This window comes from Xiphophorus maculatus, chromosome 2 (genome assembly GCF_002775205.1).
Source record: "Xiphophorus maculatus strain JP 163 A chromosome 2, X_maculatus-5.0-male, whole genome shotgun sequence".
Classification (NCBI taxonomy): domain Eukaryota; kingdom Metazoa; phylum Chordata; class Actinopteri; order Cyprinodontiformes; family Poeciliidae; genus Xiphophorus; species Xiphophorus maculatus.
The window spans coordinates 30,857,525-30,875,905 of record NC_036444.1 but is presented as its reverse complement, the minus strand read 5'-3'; the positions used below and the strand labels follow the sequence as shown (position 1 = coordinate 30,875,905).

Below are 18,381 nucleotides of genomic sequence, written 5' to 3'. Positions count from 1 at the left end.
TTGGCCAAAATCTATTTATCAATAGGCAAAAATAGTTAACAGTAATAGTTACTATCATTTTGAAAATCAATCTAAAATCATAAAAAAAAGAAAAGAAAATAGCTGCAACACCTACAGAAGTCCTGAAGAAAGCAGAATAATTTTCTTCCACTATGTCTGGCGGCCCGCAGGAGACAAAGACCCTTGACCTCCGTGAGCTCAGTGGTCTGAAATCTATCAAGAAAAGTTAAAACCTCTTAATATTTATGGAAAAAGATACGAAAACCTATACCCGATCAAAGTTCAAGTTTTTCAACTCTTTCTTAAAATGCATTTTTCAACTAATTTTTTTTTGTTTTACATATTATCTGTCTCATACTATGCTGTCATGACAAAGTGACAATTTTAACAAATTTAAAAATAAATGTTAAAAAGTCAATTCAAACTACAGTGAAGGATAACAATGACCATAGACTATTTTCCATTGAAACAAGTATTTGGGAATTTAAAGTGCAGATTGAGTGAAGAATCTACTTTTACAGCATAAAATGTATAAATGATGAGTATATGTGTTGTTTTTTGTGAGCAATGCAAAGAGAATAGCACAGTAATAACTAGAAAATTTCTAAAGAAATTTAAACGGGGCCTGCCAAAGTGTGCCCGTCAGTTTAGACCCAGCGTTCTGATGCTAAAAATTAGCATCAATGCAAAAGAAAGCTACAATGTACTTAAAACCATGTGGAGAATCACAAGCATGTTGAGTAACATGGACGTACTGTATGTCATTCAGTATGTTACAATTAGTGTATAAGCTAAAGTTAGAAAAAATGCTAATGTTAGCCTAAATGCTGTCAGTAGCATGTGGGGCGTCACTAGCATGTTGTCTGTCATTTACTTCCTCCATTCAATATAGTAGACATGGCTAATAAGTAAGAAAAATAGCTAAAATCTTATTTTAGGTAACAGGCTAATGCACTGCCGGGACGAGCCGCATTAACGGTAACGAAAGAAAAATAAATTATTATAATAAAGAGACATTCTATTTAGTGTAGAACAATAGGTGCCTCCCTATGAATTTCTAAAGCAGGCCCCAGCAAATTGATCTGGAGGCCATTAATACATATCCCATAAGCCTTTAATTTGTCGTACCCATTGATGTGCCAGACATACTTTGGTCCCCGACTGACATATAAGCTTCATCTCAAGCGATTTTGTGCACACAGGTCAACCCCGGTGGGATCCAATAGGCGCATCAAAAGAAGTACTGTTTCCCTGTCTGTGACTATGCCAGCCATCCAACATTTCTGGTGCATCCTCCTGTAGCCGTGCTGTCTCCCAGACCCTTGTAGTTGTTGCTCAATAAAAGAGGCCACTTCTGCAACATCTGTCTTATTTTTTCTATGCCAAAGGCGCTTCTTTTGCAGTCTTCTCTCCAGTGTCCGGAGACTTAATTTAACATTATGGGTTTCTTCCAAAACTCGCAAGATTTCAAGATTAGTAAAACCACTTCTAAAGTATTGCTCAATGATATTATCAATATCAATTTCTTTCTATCAAGTTGAGCATATCTCAAACTATAGAGCCAACTCAAGTTATCTCAATATAATGAGATAGTATCTCATTATTTTGAGATAGAGTTTCTCATTATAATGAGATAGTATCCCATTATTTTGAGATAGTATCTCATTGTAATGAGATAGTATCCCATTATTTTGAGATAGTATCTCATTATTTTGAGATAGTATCTCATTATTTTTGAAATATTATCTCATTATAATGAGATAATTTATAAAAAAAATTTTACAGAATGGCGGAAACGGGCTTCCATAGATTTGTTACCCCAGCACCTCGAGCATACTACTGTCTGCCACTGTATATTCTTTATTTGTAAATAAAGTTTATTAAAAAAAATAAAAAAAAACTGATCTGGTGGTGCGGTGGGTGAATAACGTCTCTAGGCAACAATGTGTCAACACACAGCCAGTACAGACAGCTCCATCGATGAGAGGTTAAATTAACATCGACATGTACAAGAGCTACCAGCCCTTTCATCCTGTCGCCAACCATTTGCAGCAGAAATGGCAATCCAGACGCTATTCAAACCACCTCGACAAGGTAGGATGATGGGAAAAGGCTGTAGCAAGAGGTTTAATTTGATGACTTTTTTATATTAAGGGTAATGTACCTCGGTGTATATTAATATTTATGCAATTACATCAAATGTGTTTCTTTAATGACGTTTCTGTTGTGTACCTCTGTTTCTTTATTACTGGGGATTTGGTCCTCCAGTTCCGCCTCACTTTCCTCTTGTGTCCAGTGTTCTCCGTGACCGTTATAAATATCACGTTGTCCATTTCTTCTTCCCGTTGATTATTTGTTCCACTGGGAAGATGCAATCTACGGAGCCTCCTAGGGGACATAGAGAACTTTTTTTTCTTTTGCGTTACCTCACAATACTTTTGCGTTCCCTCGCAATAAGCGCCTGTATACAAAATAGACCAGCTTGTCAAATTGACATTTGTGTATATAGTCAGAAATGTCAATTTCAAATTTCAAATATATACACATTTAAAGAGCCTCAGTGAAAACGTGTTTATATAACTCTTTGTTACAAAAACTGATTGAAAATCGATTAATTCGCTGCATGTTATTATGGAGGACCAAAACTGACAAAAAATAAAAGGATAAATATATATTTATACTTTTATTTCTTATATTATTTCTTATGTCAGTTTTGGTCCTCCATAGTTTATTTCTGTTCAATGTGGAACTCTTACACATTGAGTTCCATCTCAGTGTGTAAAATTGAGATGGAACTACACATGAAAACGGCCCTTTATTAACCATTCAGACTACCAACACAAAAAAGACACAATCAAAACTGTCAGATGTGACTTTAGTACACCGTATAGTGTACTAAGGAACTCAGTAACTCAGAAATAATCCAAATAGTTTGGATGTGTTTTTTTCTCTTTCCTTCTTTCTGAAAGTTTGTTTAATCTACAAATCCAAAGTTTGTAAGATCATAACCACAAGAAGAAGTTTTTGCGTTTCAGTCTGTGGTGTGAAACTATGGAACATGAATTAAAACAACATACGAACATTAAATACCGTATTTTCCGCACTATAAGGCGCACCTAAAACCCTTCAATTTTCTCAAAAGCCAACAGTGCGCCTTACAATCCGGTACGCCTTATATATAGACCAATATTGAGCCACAACAGGTCTTGCAAATACGGTAAGCAGCCGCCGACTTCATTTTCCCCCGTAGAAGAAGAAGCGCGCGGTGCACGCTGGGTTTTGTGTAAAGACCCCAAAATGGCTCCTATTAAGAGACACGCTTACGACGCAGAGTTTAAACTCAAGGCGATCAGTCACACAGTAGAACACGGGAATAGAGCAGCAGCGGGAGAATTTAACATGAACGACTCAATGGTGCAGAAGTGGAGGAAGCAACAGCTGTTCATTTTGGGAATGAACGGAGTTTTCAGAACGCTGGTTTGTAATCTATTAATAAAGTTTGACTGACCTATCTGACTGTTTTGTTGACATTCCCTTTAGCGCAGTTCCATCTAATGGATGCATAACGTAACCCCAGCCTCTACTGTAGCGTCTATTCTCTGCGCCTTATAATGCGGTGCGCCTTATATATGAAAAAAGTTTTAAAATAGGCCATTCATTGAAGGTGCGCCTTATAATGTGGTGCGCCTTATAGTGTGGAAAATACGGTAATTCAAACTTTTGTATAAGGAAACAGTTTGCACTAAATATGAGAAACTATCTTGATGTATTATGTTGTTATTACAGCGCATTGTACGGTGGCCCTGAGGTGCAAACCACTTCAGCAAATTGAAAGCACAATTACAAATTACAAAAGCACTACAACATTAACAAAACGGAAAGGGTGTGTCCCAGTTGGAGACCTGAGAGATCGCTGATTGGACGACAGTGCTTTTGAACCGGAAGTTATCGCTTGAGCGTGTCGGCCCGTTGTTGCGATACGTTATAGCGTCCGCCATATTGAGAGTGGCTTATCTACCAGCAAGCTAATACAAGTTAATGGACCGAACTTCATAAAGTGCCGTTCTGCAAAGTATTTCAGGTTTATGAATGCCACTGATACAATCTCTCACACATTATTATATATAGGAATGAAAAAAACAAAAACAAAGGACAACATTTCGAACTTTTTGATGTGATTATTTAATTGTTTTGGGGCACAATAATTACATTTGATACAGCTGATTCTGATAAATTGTTTTTATTGATGAACCCACACACATACCTTTACAGTGATGTATTCATGAACATATTAACACTATTCTATAATTCAATGTGCATTTGCTATTTCAAGATATGAATTGAAAAACGTAACGTAAAGGCAGTGGGTCCACTTTGTACAGTAAAAACGTTGAAACTAGTCCACGTAGCACGTTTTCTCCACTGCCACTGTCAAGATGGCGGTGACGTAATAGGACTCTGCGTATAGTATTCATGCCTATTGTCCAACCAGCGATTTCTTAGGTCTCCAACTAGGACATACCCTTTCCGTTTTGTTAATGTTGTAGTGCTTTCCTTAATGTTGTAGTGCTTTCGTAATTTGTAATTGTGCTTCGTTAATGTTGTAGTGCTTTTGTAATTTGTAATTGTGCTTTCAATTTGCTGAAGTGGTTTGCACCTCAGGGCCACCGTAGTAATTGTAAGAGTCAATATTGTCATTATTTTTGTAGTAAGAGTTGTTATTAGCGTATTATTGAATGAATCGTACCAAGCAGGAACCTGAAAGTAGAATGAAGGTATACTGATACAACACTTATAAACATGATGTTCCTGGAGAAGGGTTGGGTTTTAATAAGTTTATATTTCTACTCACTCCTTTGGCTGTTTATTGTTTATTGCATTGCTGTAATTTTATTGTAACTTGGCGCGTTCAATAAAATACGAATAGACAGACAGACAGACAGACAGACAGGCAGATAGATGTTATTTTTAGGCCTCTTGATGGGACCTGAGTCTGAATTTCGTACTGAGCTGGTATGACAATTTTTGAAACCTTGAATCCCCCATATAGATAGATTTAAAGTAAATTACATACATTTCAGTTTTTGCTAGATATTAAATGATCCCACAGTCAAGTTATGTATGTTATGTAAATTATGAAAATCTTTTCTGTCTGGAAACCTAACCAACTACATTGAGTCATAGACTTTGAAGCAACCATTCTTCCAAACCTAGCACATACAGATAGTGGACAGTCAACTGCATTAATCACTAACTTTGCAACAATTTCTCCTGTAGTAATGGAAAAGAAAACTCTCCTTTAACAGAACAAAAAACTCCATCAGAACCTGGATCAGTGTGAGAAACAGTAGTTGTTAGTTTGAGCTACAAAAGCTAGAGAAAGTCTTGACATTTCATGCCCCTTAAGCAACACAAGACACAGTGGAGAAAAACCCTGCTATTAGCGACTGTCAAACAAGGTTGCGCCAGCTGATCAAAACTTAAATCCAAGCTGCAGTTAAGATGATTTTATTTTCCTCAATATCATCAAAAATCGAAGGCAGAACATAAGTGAATAACAGACATTCGTGTCCAAAAGCAGCATTAAAAACGGATCCGCAGGTTTAAACAGTGATCAAAGACGAAAAAACATACAACCTTTAAGCGGTCAGCAAAAAGTAGACTTCCCCAATCACCCACTCACTAAAGTCACCAGGTGAGCAACATGTGATCTACTATACAATCACCACTAACACCACGTGATCCAGCGCTACATCTATCCACAACACCTGCTACAAACCAAGTTCAAGTCGGTTTTCTTTGCTTCTACCTGCACAGGTGCAATTTGCCCACCCTGTAGTGGACACCAGGAGAAGGCGCAAATCAGCAAATTCCCAGTGTAAAATGAAGAGATTGCAGGTCAGTAAGCAGACACACAAACACAGATGCAACAAGTCATAAAGCCAGCTATATGCAACAGTTTCCTGACCAACTGTACAGTATCCTACAAATCATATATATACCAAAACAAAATCAATGTGCAGAATATTTGAAAGGCAAAGAGGGCAAATATTGACAAATGAAGGTTTGCATGTTGACAGACCAAGAAAACTGAGTGCTGTAAGAAAACGCAAAAGGTGTTTCTATAAAGTCTTTAGTCTGAGGTTTTATTGTAGGTTATTTTTAGCTCAGATGGCTATTTCTTCTAAAAACTGAAAAATAATTTGATAGGTTTTCCTCCTCTTTCTACATCGCAAATAACTGTCTTCAAATTGTGGAGACACATCAGTGTATGGACTGTAAAGACATTCTCTGAAAATTTAAAAATTGGTTTTAATATGTTTCCATGTTAAATTTCTGGTTTTTAACTTGGTGAAGGATCGACGACTGTCTGCTGCCAGGAGAGACAATTGTCTTTTGGCTTCCAGGATGAGAGACGATCGTCTTTTGGCTTCCAGGATGGCTAACATCAAAAGCACAGTGAATGACAGGAATGAATACTACTTTAAAAGGTTAGACATTTTGGGATTACTTTAATATAATATAAAAGAAACAAATTTATAAGTCACCTATATGTTTTGAGTCACTTGACAGTTGATGTCATGAAAGGCTTTGCTATTCTTTCATTTCATTCTTAACTAAAATATTTATTTTACACAAGCACATCTAATATGTTAAATAGAAATTAATATCAATGTAGCTACACTATATTGCCAAAAGTATTTGCTCACCTGTCGTGACTCACATGAGTTTAAATGACATCCCCTTCCTGAACCACAGGGTTCAATATGACGTTGGTCCACCCTTTGCTGCTAGAACAGCTTCAACTCTTCTGGGAAGGCTGTCCACAAGGTTTAGGAGTGTTAATGGGGATTTTTGACCATTCTATCAGAAACGCATGAGGTCACATACTGATGTTGGACTAGAAGGCCTGGCTCTCACTCTCTGCTCTAATTCACCCGAAAGGTGTTTTATAGGGTTGAGGTCAGGACTCTTTGCGGGCCAGTCAAGTTCATCCACACCAGACTCTCCATCCATGTCTTTATGGACTTTGCTTTATGCTCTGGTGCACAGTCATGTTTGGTAGAGAGGCAAAGCCCATGTCCTGAATAACAACCCCACACCATAATCCCCCGTCCACCAAACTTTTCACTTGGCACAATGCAGACAGACAAGTACCACCAAGTCTAGCAGCCACCAAACTCAGACTCGTCTATCAGATTTCCAGAAGGAGAAGTGTGATTCGTCACTCCAAAGAATGCCTCCATTGCTCTAGAGTATAGTGCCTTTACACCACTGCATCCAACACTTGCACAGGGGGGGTCCCATCACAGTTCCACTCTCACTGAGCTCCTGAGAGCGACCCGTTATGTCACCAATGTTTGTAAAAACAGTCTGCATGCCTAGGTGCTTCATTTTATACACCTGTGGCCATGGAAGTGATTGGAACAAACTTTGATCATTTTGATGGGTGGGCAAATACTTGTGGCAATATGAAATATATATGAATGCTGAATATGTAAAAAGTCCACTAATGGGTTATATAGAATCCAGAACAGGTTAGTGATTTACTGTAAGTGAAATCTCTTCATAACCTTAGATACAGGTGCTATGTGATGCATTTTCTTTAGGTTAGATTTTTGGGGACATTAGACAAATAGGAAACAAAAGAACACTTTTGTTTAACTTTTTCTGTATCCTCAGTATGAATACTAGAAAAAGGAAGCAGGATCTTATGGTTATCAGTGAGGAAAATCAGGCCATGTACCAACGAATCTTATCCCGAAAGTCGGTGTACTGCCGAGAGCATTTTCTGGGTGACTGGATGAAGACAAAGATCTTGCGACAACACCTCTCCCGGTATCCTAGGGAACAAGCAACTCAACAGGTGAGACCACACTATCATCATGTCTGAAAGTTTTACTCAGAAACAAAGAATTCTTAAAAGGATCCATGATTATTTGTAATAATATACTTTATTTGAGAAATATTTAGGTTGTTTAGTTTTTCTGAATTATAAAAAAATATTGTTACATGAACGTTGCCATGTTGGTCACACTGCAATGCATTCTTTGTAAATAACGTTTAGAGGTCCGATTGCTTTAGGTTCATCTAGCCAAAATAGCCATGGGCAATGTTTTTAAGCCTTTTCAGAATGAACCAGAGAGCATTGAAATCAATGGGAATGTAGAAAACACAAGGAGGAATGATGATGGAGCTGGTGTTTTGGTGCTGCTGCCACTTTCAACAACATACAGTTAGGGCCAGAAATATTTGGACAGTAACACAATTTTCGCGAGTTGGGCTCTGCATGCCACCACATTGAATTTGAAATGAAACCTCTACAACAGAATTCAAGTGCAGATTGTAATGTTTAATTTAAAGGGTTGAACAAAAATATCTGATAGAAAATGTAGGAATTGTACACATTTCTTTACAAACACTCCACATTTTAGGAGCTCAAAAGTAATTGGACAAATAAACATAACCCAAACAAAATAGTTTTTTTTCAATATTGTGTTGCGAATCCTTTGGAGGCAATCATTGCCTTAAGTCTGGAACCCATGGACATCACCAAACGCTGGGTTTCCTCCTTCTTAATGCTTTGCCAGGCCTTTACAGCCGCAGCCTTCAGGTCTTGCTTGTTTGTGGGTCTTTCCGTCCGAAGTCTGGATTTGAGCAAGTGAAATGCATGCTCAATTGGGTTAAGATCTGGTGATTGACTTGGCCATTGCAGAATGTTCCACTTTTTTGCACTCATGAACTCCTGGGTAGCTTTGGCTGTATGCTTGGGGTCATTGTCCATCTGTACTGTGAAGCGCCGTCCGATCAACTTTGCAGCATTTGGCTGAATCTGGGCTGAAAGTATATCCCGGTACACTTCAGAATTCATCCGGCTACTCTTGTCTGCTGTTATGTCATCAATAAACACAAGTGACCCAGTGCCATTGAAAGCCATGCATGCCCATGCCATCACGTTGCCTCCACCATGTTTTACAGAGGATGTGGTGTGCTTTGGATCATGTGCCGTTCCCTTTCTTCTCCAAACTTTTTTCTTCCCATCATTCTGGTACAGGTGGATCTTTGTCTCATCTGTCCATAGAATACTTTTCCAGAACTGGGCTGGCTTCTTGAGGTGTTTTTCGGCAAATTTAACTCTGGCCTGTCTATTTTTGGAATTGATGAATGGTTTGCATCTAGATGTGAACCCTTTGTATTTACTTTCATGGAGTCTTCTCTTTACTGTTGACTTAGAGACAGATACACCTACTTCCCTGAGAGTGTTCTGGACTTCAGTTGATGTTGTGAACGGGTTCTTCTTCACCAAAGAAAGTATGCGGCGATCATCCACCACCGTTGTCTTCCGTGGACGCCCAGGCCTTTTTGAGTTCCCAAGCTCACCAGTGAATTCCTTTTTTCTCAGAATGTACCCGACTGTTGATTTTGCTACTCCAAGCATGTCTGCTATCTCTCTGATGGATTTTTTCTTTTTTTCAGCCTCAGGATGTTCTGCTTCACCTCAATTGAGAGTTCCTTTGACCGCATGTTGTCTGGTCACAGCAACAGCTTCCAAATGCAAAACCACACACCTGGAATCAACCCCAGACCTTTTAACTACTTAATTGATTACAGGTTAACGAGGGAGACGCCTTCTGAGTTAATTGCAGCCCTTAGAGTCCATTGTCCAATTACTTTTGGTCCCTTGAAAAAGAGGAGGCTATGCATTACAGAGCTATGATTCCTAAACCCTTTCTCCGATTTGGATGTGGAAACTCTCATATTGCAGCTGGGAGTGTGCACTTTCAGCCCATATTATATATATAATTGTATTTCTGAACATGTTTTTGTAAACAGCTAAAATAACAAAACTTGTGTCACTGTCCAAATATTTCTGGCCCTAACTGTAAATGAAACAATGAAAGACACATATCTGTGGTTGGACTGTGTGATCCGTAAGCAAGTAGCTCTCTAGCTCAGTGTCTGGTCCAGTTACAGCTGTTTAGGGTCCGGTGTCGGTTTGGTCGTACATATTCAGTACCAGCGGCAGCAGCAATTAGCTCTGTTGGCATTTCAAAAAGTTTCCAGCGCTGCATGTCTGATCTTCCTTCCAGCATTTTTCTCTGTTCAGCCGGCGGCAATACTGTAATACTGTAAATCTTTATTGTCATTGTCACAAGGACAACGAAATTTAAAAGGTGCCATCAGTCAGTGAATATGCTTAAAAACAAAAAATAACTGTCTCACAATTCACACACAATGTAAGAATTAACAAATAACTGGTAAAAAATAAATAAATAAAATAAACAAACAAAAAAATAAGAATAGCCACATTCTCACATACATCAATCATGATGATTAATGGTTGTTTTCGATTGCATTTAGTTTTGTTATTGCTATCGGGTAAAAACTGTCTCTGAGACGGTTGGTTCTTGTTCTGATTGCTCTGCATCTTCTGCCTGAAGGCAGCAGTGTGATCAGAGAATGTCCAGGGTGAGAAGTGTCCTTTGTGGTGTGTTGTGCTTTTCTTAGACAGCGGTCGCTGTGCAGGTCCTCCAGTGAGGGGATTTTTTGGGCTGTATTCACAACCCTTTGGAGAGCTTTCCTTTGAGCCATAGTGCTGCTGTTATACCATACGCAGATACAGTAAGTCAGTATTCTCTCTATGGAGCACTTGTAGAAGGACACCAGTAGCTTCTCCTTGATGTTGTTCCTCCTGAGAACCCTCAGGAAGTACAGTCTTTGCTGGGCCTTTTTTATCACCTTGAAGGTGTTCATGTTCCATGTGAGGCCCTGCTCAATGTGGACCCCCAGGAAACGGAAATCAGCTACCCTCTCCACACATTTTCCCCCAATGGTTAGTGGTGTAATGTCCGTTTTATACCTCCTGTAATCTATTATGAGTTCTTTTGTCTTTGAGTTGTTGAGGAGCAGATTGTTCTCCCTGCACCACTGCAACAGCCTCTCCACCTCACCCCTGTAGGCGCACTCGTTGCCTCCTGAGATGAGCCCCACCACTGTGGTGTCATCAGCAAACTTGATGATGGTGTTGCTGTGGTGGGCAGAGGTGCAGTCGTATGTGTACAGACAATAGAGCAGGAGGCTCAGCACACAGCCCTGTGGAGAGCCAGTACTAAGGCTGAGGGCAGTGGATGTATGTTTTCCCACCTTAACTCTCTGCTGTCAGTTGGTCAGGAAGCTCAGAATCCACATGCAGGTGGAGTGAGGGAGGCCCAGGTCCCCCAATTTGTCCACCAGTCTGTGAGGGAGGATGGTATTAAAAGCAGAGCTGTAGTCCACAAAGAGCATCCGCACATAGCTGCCCTACTGCTCCAGATGTGACAGAGCAGCAGGGAGGGCCGTGATCACGGCATCCTCTGTGGATCTGTTGGCTCTGCAGGCGAACTGGTGGTGGTCAAAGCCAGGAGGGAGAAGTGCTGCGATGTGACCCCAGACCAGTTTTTCAAAACACTTTCTCACCACAGGGGTTAGTGCCACTGGCCGGTAGTCATTGAGGCAAGAGATGTGAGGTTTCTTGGGTTTAGGCACTTTGTGGATAAAAACTGTCACCTGTTAGACCCCTCGTCACTTTCGCTCGTACAAATGACTCAGTCGCCTGGAGTGAAATGTTGAGGGCACCATGTAAGGCCTTCGGAAGTTGTGTTTGGCTCTCTCGCGCTCCTCTTCTTCCCTCTGACTATTGACCCCGACCCAATCTTTGTCCTTCCACTGTCAGGACATGCACTTTCCAGTTGAAGGTTCATACCTCTGAACTATTTCAGAAAACTGGTTGATCGCGCTTCTTTACCTTTTCAGTCTGGAAATGATCCAGTCTGACCTCACTGTTGTTTTATTTACAACCAACAGTGATACAATGTGGCATTATCTAAAATTACACCAGTCAAGCACAACATGATAAACAAATTAGGTAAAGTTAGCCTTCCTGTGTTTACTCTGTAGATTCTAGTACAGAACTGTCCCAGCAACGTCATTAACCCATCAGGTGAGAAAATGGCAAACTCCATGAATGAAAAATATGACAACAGATATGCATTTGAGTTTTAGCATATCACAAATTTTTTAGTTAATAGGAAAATTACAACATATTTAGGCCAATATGTTCAACTAATTTTGGATCAACTAAAATAAATTCATTGGCAAAACAGTAAGCATATTTCTCAAAATTATTAGTAAAGAAACAACATGGATTACCTGCAAAATCCAGTTTCTTAAAATTTGCAGTTTATCTCTCAATGGTAAAAATCTGTCAGTGAACATGTCAGTGCCTCAGAATGGCAAGTCCTTGTTTCTGTCATGAAGTGTGGTCATGAAGGTGGTGAGGCAGACTCGGCGGACCCAAGTTGGAGAGAATAAATGGTAATTTAATGGTGAAAATACAAATCCAAAGTCCAAAATCCAGGCAGCACAGAATGTGTGGAAGGTTAAGGCTCAAAACTGGTAGCAAATGGTAAACAACAGACATCTGGATGAACAGGACAGAAAAGACAAGGACCAAGGAAAACAGGTGGGTTTAAATACACAGGGAGACAATCAAGAGAAACAAGGAACAGGTGTAACTAATCAAGGGGGAAATGGGACAACACAGAGATTCTACAGAACACAGAAACCTAAATAAACACACAGAAACAACCAAATCCTTACAGTTTCATTGTGTTCGAATAAGACAGTCAAATTGATTTGTCATGTTGACAATATAACAGTGTGCTTTGGAGGGATGTTCTGTTGTAAACCATGACTAAAGTTTACATGGCAGAAGGTATTGTAAATTGTAATTGTGGACTATCAATTGCAAGAGATAGGACAAGATTCACATCTTCATGCTGCTATTGTAATGTGTTGACAGGTCATGTCATTTTGATTCCAAAAAGAAAAAAGATCAATGCAGAGCACAAAAAATCTTAGAATAGAAATGGGAACATAAGACAATCACAAGGAAAAGTGTACATGCAGTGCCACAGAGTTCAGCTGTACATGTGTTTGTAGTCAGTTCTATGTTTGTATTTGCAGAGACTGGAAAGGAAAGAGAAGATGGTGACCTTTGACAAACAAGACCAGTCTTCAAGCAAGTCAACCACTGGCAGAACCAAAGAAATTCCTAGAGACCAGTAAAGCTCACAACTTATATGGAGATGTTTTGCAAATTCTGCTTTGACATTTTAAACAAGCAACATGCTACCACTAGGCCTCAGTGTCTAAAACCCTTAAGTGGCCTACATCATCTACATCAGCGTTTCCCAGTTCCGGTCCTCAGGCCTCCCTGGTCTGCATGTTTTGGGTGTTTCCCTTCTGCTACACAGCTGGATTGAATATATGGGTGATCAACAGGTTTCTGCAGCACTTGATGGTCATGCAATCATTTGAATCAGCTGCTCTGGAATAGAGGCACATCTAAAACATGCAGAGCAGGGGGGCCTGAGGACCGGAATTGGGAAACGCTGATCTACATCACATGACATGCAGCAAATGAGACATCACAAGTGTTATTTACTTCATGGAAGCAAATAAGACATAAGACAAGAAATAATATTTTTTATTTATCATTATGTATCTAGAACATAAAATTACGATGGTATGCTCAGAAATGAATGAATAAAGGATGAATGCATGAACAAGAATATAAAAAAGATATGGGTACCACATACACTATATTGCCAAAAATATTCACTCACCTGCTTCAGTGTTTCCAGGTTATTTTCTATCATGCCACCCCTAGGGATAATAAAAAAAATTTTACGCCAACTGACCCCTGTCCAAATTGAAATACTATTCAGAATCTGATAATATTTAATAATTGGGGCCTGCCCATAGCAATGCATAGGGATGTAATCCCTATGCATTGCATGGCAGGCACCTATTGTTCTACACCTCAAAATAACTGCCGCTTCCTACTACCGTTAATGCGGCTCGTACCGCTGCATGTCCCCTCACAATATATATATCAAAACGTGAGGCTCAATCCCGTGAGGGGAGCTATTACTTTTGTTGGCATTTCGAGTAACTGTGGCGACATAATTAACAAAAAACGAGCCAAATTTAACTCAAAACAAAAGTCTAACTGACACAAAACAGTGTCAGTTAGACTCAAAATAGACATAGAATTTAGTCTGCCTCTCTGAACTGCTCTTCAGAACTACAATGACTGAAGGTTAGAACTACAACATGGCGAACACTGAGTGCCTACAAAAGAGGTCTGAGCTGAATGTCAGAACTACAACATGGTGGAACTGTCAGTTACTACAGAGGAGGACTGAGCTGGCCTTTAGAACTACTTGTGTTTTGGGCTTTTTATAACTGATTTTACCCAACCATTGTTACACATGATGTTAGTTTAGCTCTTTGAAATGAAGCATACTGAAAATTTCAAAATAAAAGCCTTGAATATTTTTACATCAGATAATTGCTCTTTTTGGCTTTATGTGACTTTTTTATCCAAAGCACTGTTACACATGGGATTAGTGTGGCAATTTAAAACTAGAAAATTCCTGAAGAAATTTAACCGGGGCCTGCCACAGTGTGCCCGTCGGTTTGGACCCAGCGTTCTGATGCTAGAAATTAGCATCAATGCTAGAGAAAGCTGCAATAGTATGAGGAGAATGACAAGACTGTTGACTAACATTCACTTGCACCATTCAGTATGATAAAGTAAGTGTATCAGCTAAAATGAGCAAAAATGCTAATGTTAGCGTGATTGCTGTCACTAGCATGTGGGACATCACTAGGATGTTTTCTATAATGGTATTACTCCAAGAAGTAGAAAAAACATGGCTAATAAGTCAAATAAATAGCTAATAGCTTATTTAAGCTAAAATGCTAATGCTAATGAACTGCCTTGCTGTGCAAGGCAGTTCCCTAACCTGAGAGAAAAAGATAATGCAGAATAATATTATTGCACCGCCTGCGGCGGTGCACTAACCTCAGGGGCATGATGAGGCTTTTATTTTGAAATTTTTGTTAAGCTTAATCTCAAAGGTCCAAACTAATCCCATGTCTAATAGTCATTAGGTTAAATCAGTTATTTATTGCTCAAAAGAGAAATTACCTAATGTAAAACTTCTCAAGGCTTTTATTTTGAAATTTTTGTTAAGCTTCATTTCAAAGTGCCAAACTAATCCCATGTGTAACAATTGCTGGGTTAAATCAGTTATATAATGCTCAAAAGACCAATTATCTGATGTAAAAATTGTCAAGGCTTTTATTTTGAAATTTTTGTTAAGCTTAATTTTAAATTGCCACACTAATCCCATGTGTAACAGTGCTTTGGATGAAAAAGTCAAATAAAGCCAAAAAGAGCAATTATCTGATGTAAAAATATTCAAGGCTTTTATTTTGAAATTTTCATTAAGCTTAATTTCAAATTGCCACACTAATCCCATGTGTAACAATGGTTGGGTAAAATCAGTTATAAAAAGCCCAAAACACAAGTAGTTCTAAAGGCCAGCTCAGTCCTCCTCTGTAGTAACTGACAGTTCCACCATGTTGTAGTTCTGACATTCAGCTCAGACCTCTTTTGTAGGCACTCAGTGTCCGCCATGTTGTAGTTCTAACCTTCAGTCATTGTAGTTCTGAAGAGCAGTTCAGAGAGGCAGACTAAATTCTATGTCTATTTTGAGTCTAACTGACACTGTTTTGTGTCAGTTAGACTTTTGTTTTGAGTTAAATTTGGCTCGTTTTTTGTTAATTATGTCGCCACAGTTACTCGAAATGCCAACAAAAGTAATAGCTCCCCTCACGGGATTGAGCCTCACGTTTTGATATATATATTGTGAGGGGGCATGCAGCGGTACGAGCCGCATTAACGGTAGTAGGAAGCGGCAGTTATTTTGAGGTGTAGAACAATAGGTGCCTGCCATGCAATGCATAGGGATTACATCCCTATGCATTGCTATGGGCAGGCCCCAATTAAGCTTAACAAAAATTTCAAAATAAAAGCCTTGACAATTTTTACATCAGATAATTGCTCTTTTGAGCATTATATAACTGATTTAACCCAGCAATTGTTACACATGGGATTAGTTTAGCACTTTGAAATGAAGCTTAACAAAAATTTCAAAATAAAAGCCTTGAGAAATCTTACATTAGGTAATTGCTCTTTTGAGCAATAAATAACTGATTTAACCCAATGACTATTAGACATGGGATTAGTTTGGACCTTTGAAATTAAGCTTAACAAAAATTTCAAAATAAAAGCCTCAACATGCCCCTGAGGTTAGTGCACCGCCGCAGGCGGTGCAATAATATTATTCTGCATTATCTTTTTCTCTCAGTTCATTAGCATTAGCATTTTAGCTTATATAAGCTATTAGCTATTTATTTGACTTATTAGCCATGTTTAGTCTACTGAATGGAGTAATACCATTATAGAAAACATCCCAGTGATGTCCCACATGCTACTGACAGCAATCACGCTAACATTATCATTTTTGCTAATTTTAGCTGATACACTTACTTTATCATACTGAATGGTGCAAGTCAATGTTAGTAAACATTCTTGTCATTGTATTCATATGATTGCAGCTTTCTTTAGCATTGATGCTAATTTGTAGCATCAGAACGCTGGGTCCAAACCGACGGGCACACTTTGGCAGGCCCCGGTTAAATTTCTTCAGGAATTTTCTAGTATATCTGTACTACCCACTGGCTCCACCATTAAATGACCCAATTATGAAAACAACTGAAATGAGAGGTAGTTGCTAAATTTATTGTTTTAAGTTTATAAACAATTTCCAAGTGCAGTTTATTAACTCAAGACTGCTCAGTCTGTGGGATTCTCAATAGAGAAAAAGTGCAAATGATCATCTTTGACGTACATTTTTACAATAAAATTGTATTATTTTACAGCTTTTTCAGCTTGTAAAGTTATATAGTTTTAAAAAATGTTTGTGCAAAATTTGCAACAATACTGCTTATTACAGCTTGTCAGAAGAGATGAAAAGTGGATATTTTACGTTCACAAAAAATAGGCCTTATCTATGTCTTGGGCTTTTTCTAAGAGCTGTTACATTCTTAATGCCGAGTTAGGGCCTGACTAAGAGTTTTTTTGTGTGTTTTTTTTTTTCTTTCTTTTTTTTTTTGTTGCTTGTTTGCTTTAATTGACAACAAAGTTGTAATGATACGAGAATAAAGTAAAAAGAAAACTTATGAAAATTTAACACCACACTGTTCTACAGTAAGGAACACTGAGGGTCTTGTACAGTTATAGTTGGTTTTGTCTTACAAATAAGGAAATATTTAATCTTAACAGATCAGAAACAAATCTGATCTATTAAGACGCTTGAAATAATCAACAACTATTTATAGAACTGTTATTTCAAAGAACGACTTGCTGACATGGCCATGTCATATCTTAATCACACTAGCAAACTTTTTTCTTATTAAAATTAAGTTTTAATAAGAATCTCGTCTTTTAACAACTAGTAGTATCTATTCTCGTAATATGACTTTGTTCTCGTAATATTCGGACTTTTTTGTACAGTAGTTTAACAAAAAATCTTAGTCGGGCCCTAACAGTCCGTCATACTTGTTTTGCTAACCTCTGCTGCGGGTTTTTTTTCACTGTAATTTCTCCATCTCTCCTGTATGGCAGTAGAAATGTTTCTAAACGTCCAAGCTTGTATCCTCACTGAGGAACCACTGGTCTTAACAGAGCTCTTAGCTCAGTGTACAGTAGACTACCTCTTCTACTACCTCTTCTTCTACTAAACGGGAGCCTATTGATTAATTTGACAGGAGGTGTCTCTAGGTGGCAGACTGCTTCTTGTTTAGCAGTCAAGAATAAATAAAAATAATTATAAAGTCTTGATTTTCTCCACACCAGACTCTCCATCCATTTCTTTGTGCACCACTGCACAGTCATGTTGGAAGAGAAAGGGTCCAGCTCCAAACTGTTCCCACAAAGTTTGCTGAAATATTCAAAGTTCCTTTCACTGGAACTAAGGGGCCAAGCCAAGCTCCCGGATAACAAACCCACACCTTAATTCCCCGTCCACCAAACTTTACACTTGGCACAATGCAGTCAGACAAGTACCGCGGTCTAGCAACCACCAAACCCTGACTCGTCTATCAAATTTCCAGAAGGAGAAGTGCGATTTGTCACTCCAGAAATGCCTCCACTGCTCTAGACTCCAGTGGTGGCATGCTTTACACCACTGCATCCAAAAGTTTTTCCAATGCACTTGGTAATGTTAGGCTAGGATGCTCCTGCTCCACCAAGGAAACCCATTCCATGAAGCTCTCTGAACACTGTTCCTGAGCTAATCTGAAGATCACATGAAGTTTGGAGGTTTGTAGTGATTGAATCTGCAGAGAGTTGCCGACCTTGTCGCACTATGTGCTTCAGCATTCGCTGAACTCACTCTGTTAGTTTACACGGCCTACCACTTCATG

At 38.8% G+C, this 18,381-nt stretch overlaps 1 protein-coding gene across 2 annotated transcripts in view; it reads left to right on the top strand.

Annotated features, from left to right (window-relative positions):
• The first annotated feature begins 1,924 nt into the window (after positions 1-1,924).
• Positions 1,925-18,381, top strand: part of LOC111605839 — a 31,704-nt gene continuing 15,247 nt past the window's right edge. For both annotated transcript variants that reach the window (XM_023324745.1, XM_023324752.1), the window contains exons 1-5: positions 1,925-2,094; positions 5,818-5,898; positions 6,358-6,491; positions 7,684-7,867; positions 13,006-13,103. In XM_023324745.1, coding sequence (XP_023180513.1) covers positions 2,005-2,094; positions 5,818-5,898; positions 6,358-6,491; positions 7,684-7,867; positions 13,006-13,103 — 587 coding nt within the window. In that variant the 5' untranslated portion in view covers positions 1,925-2,004. The remainder of the gene's footprint in view (positions 2,095-5,817; positions 5,899-6,357; positions 6,492-7,683; positions 7,868-13,005; positions 13,104-18,381) is intronic.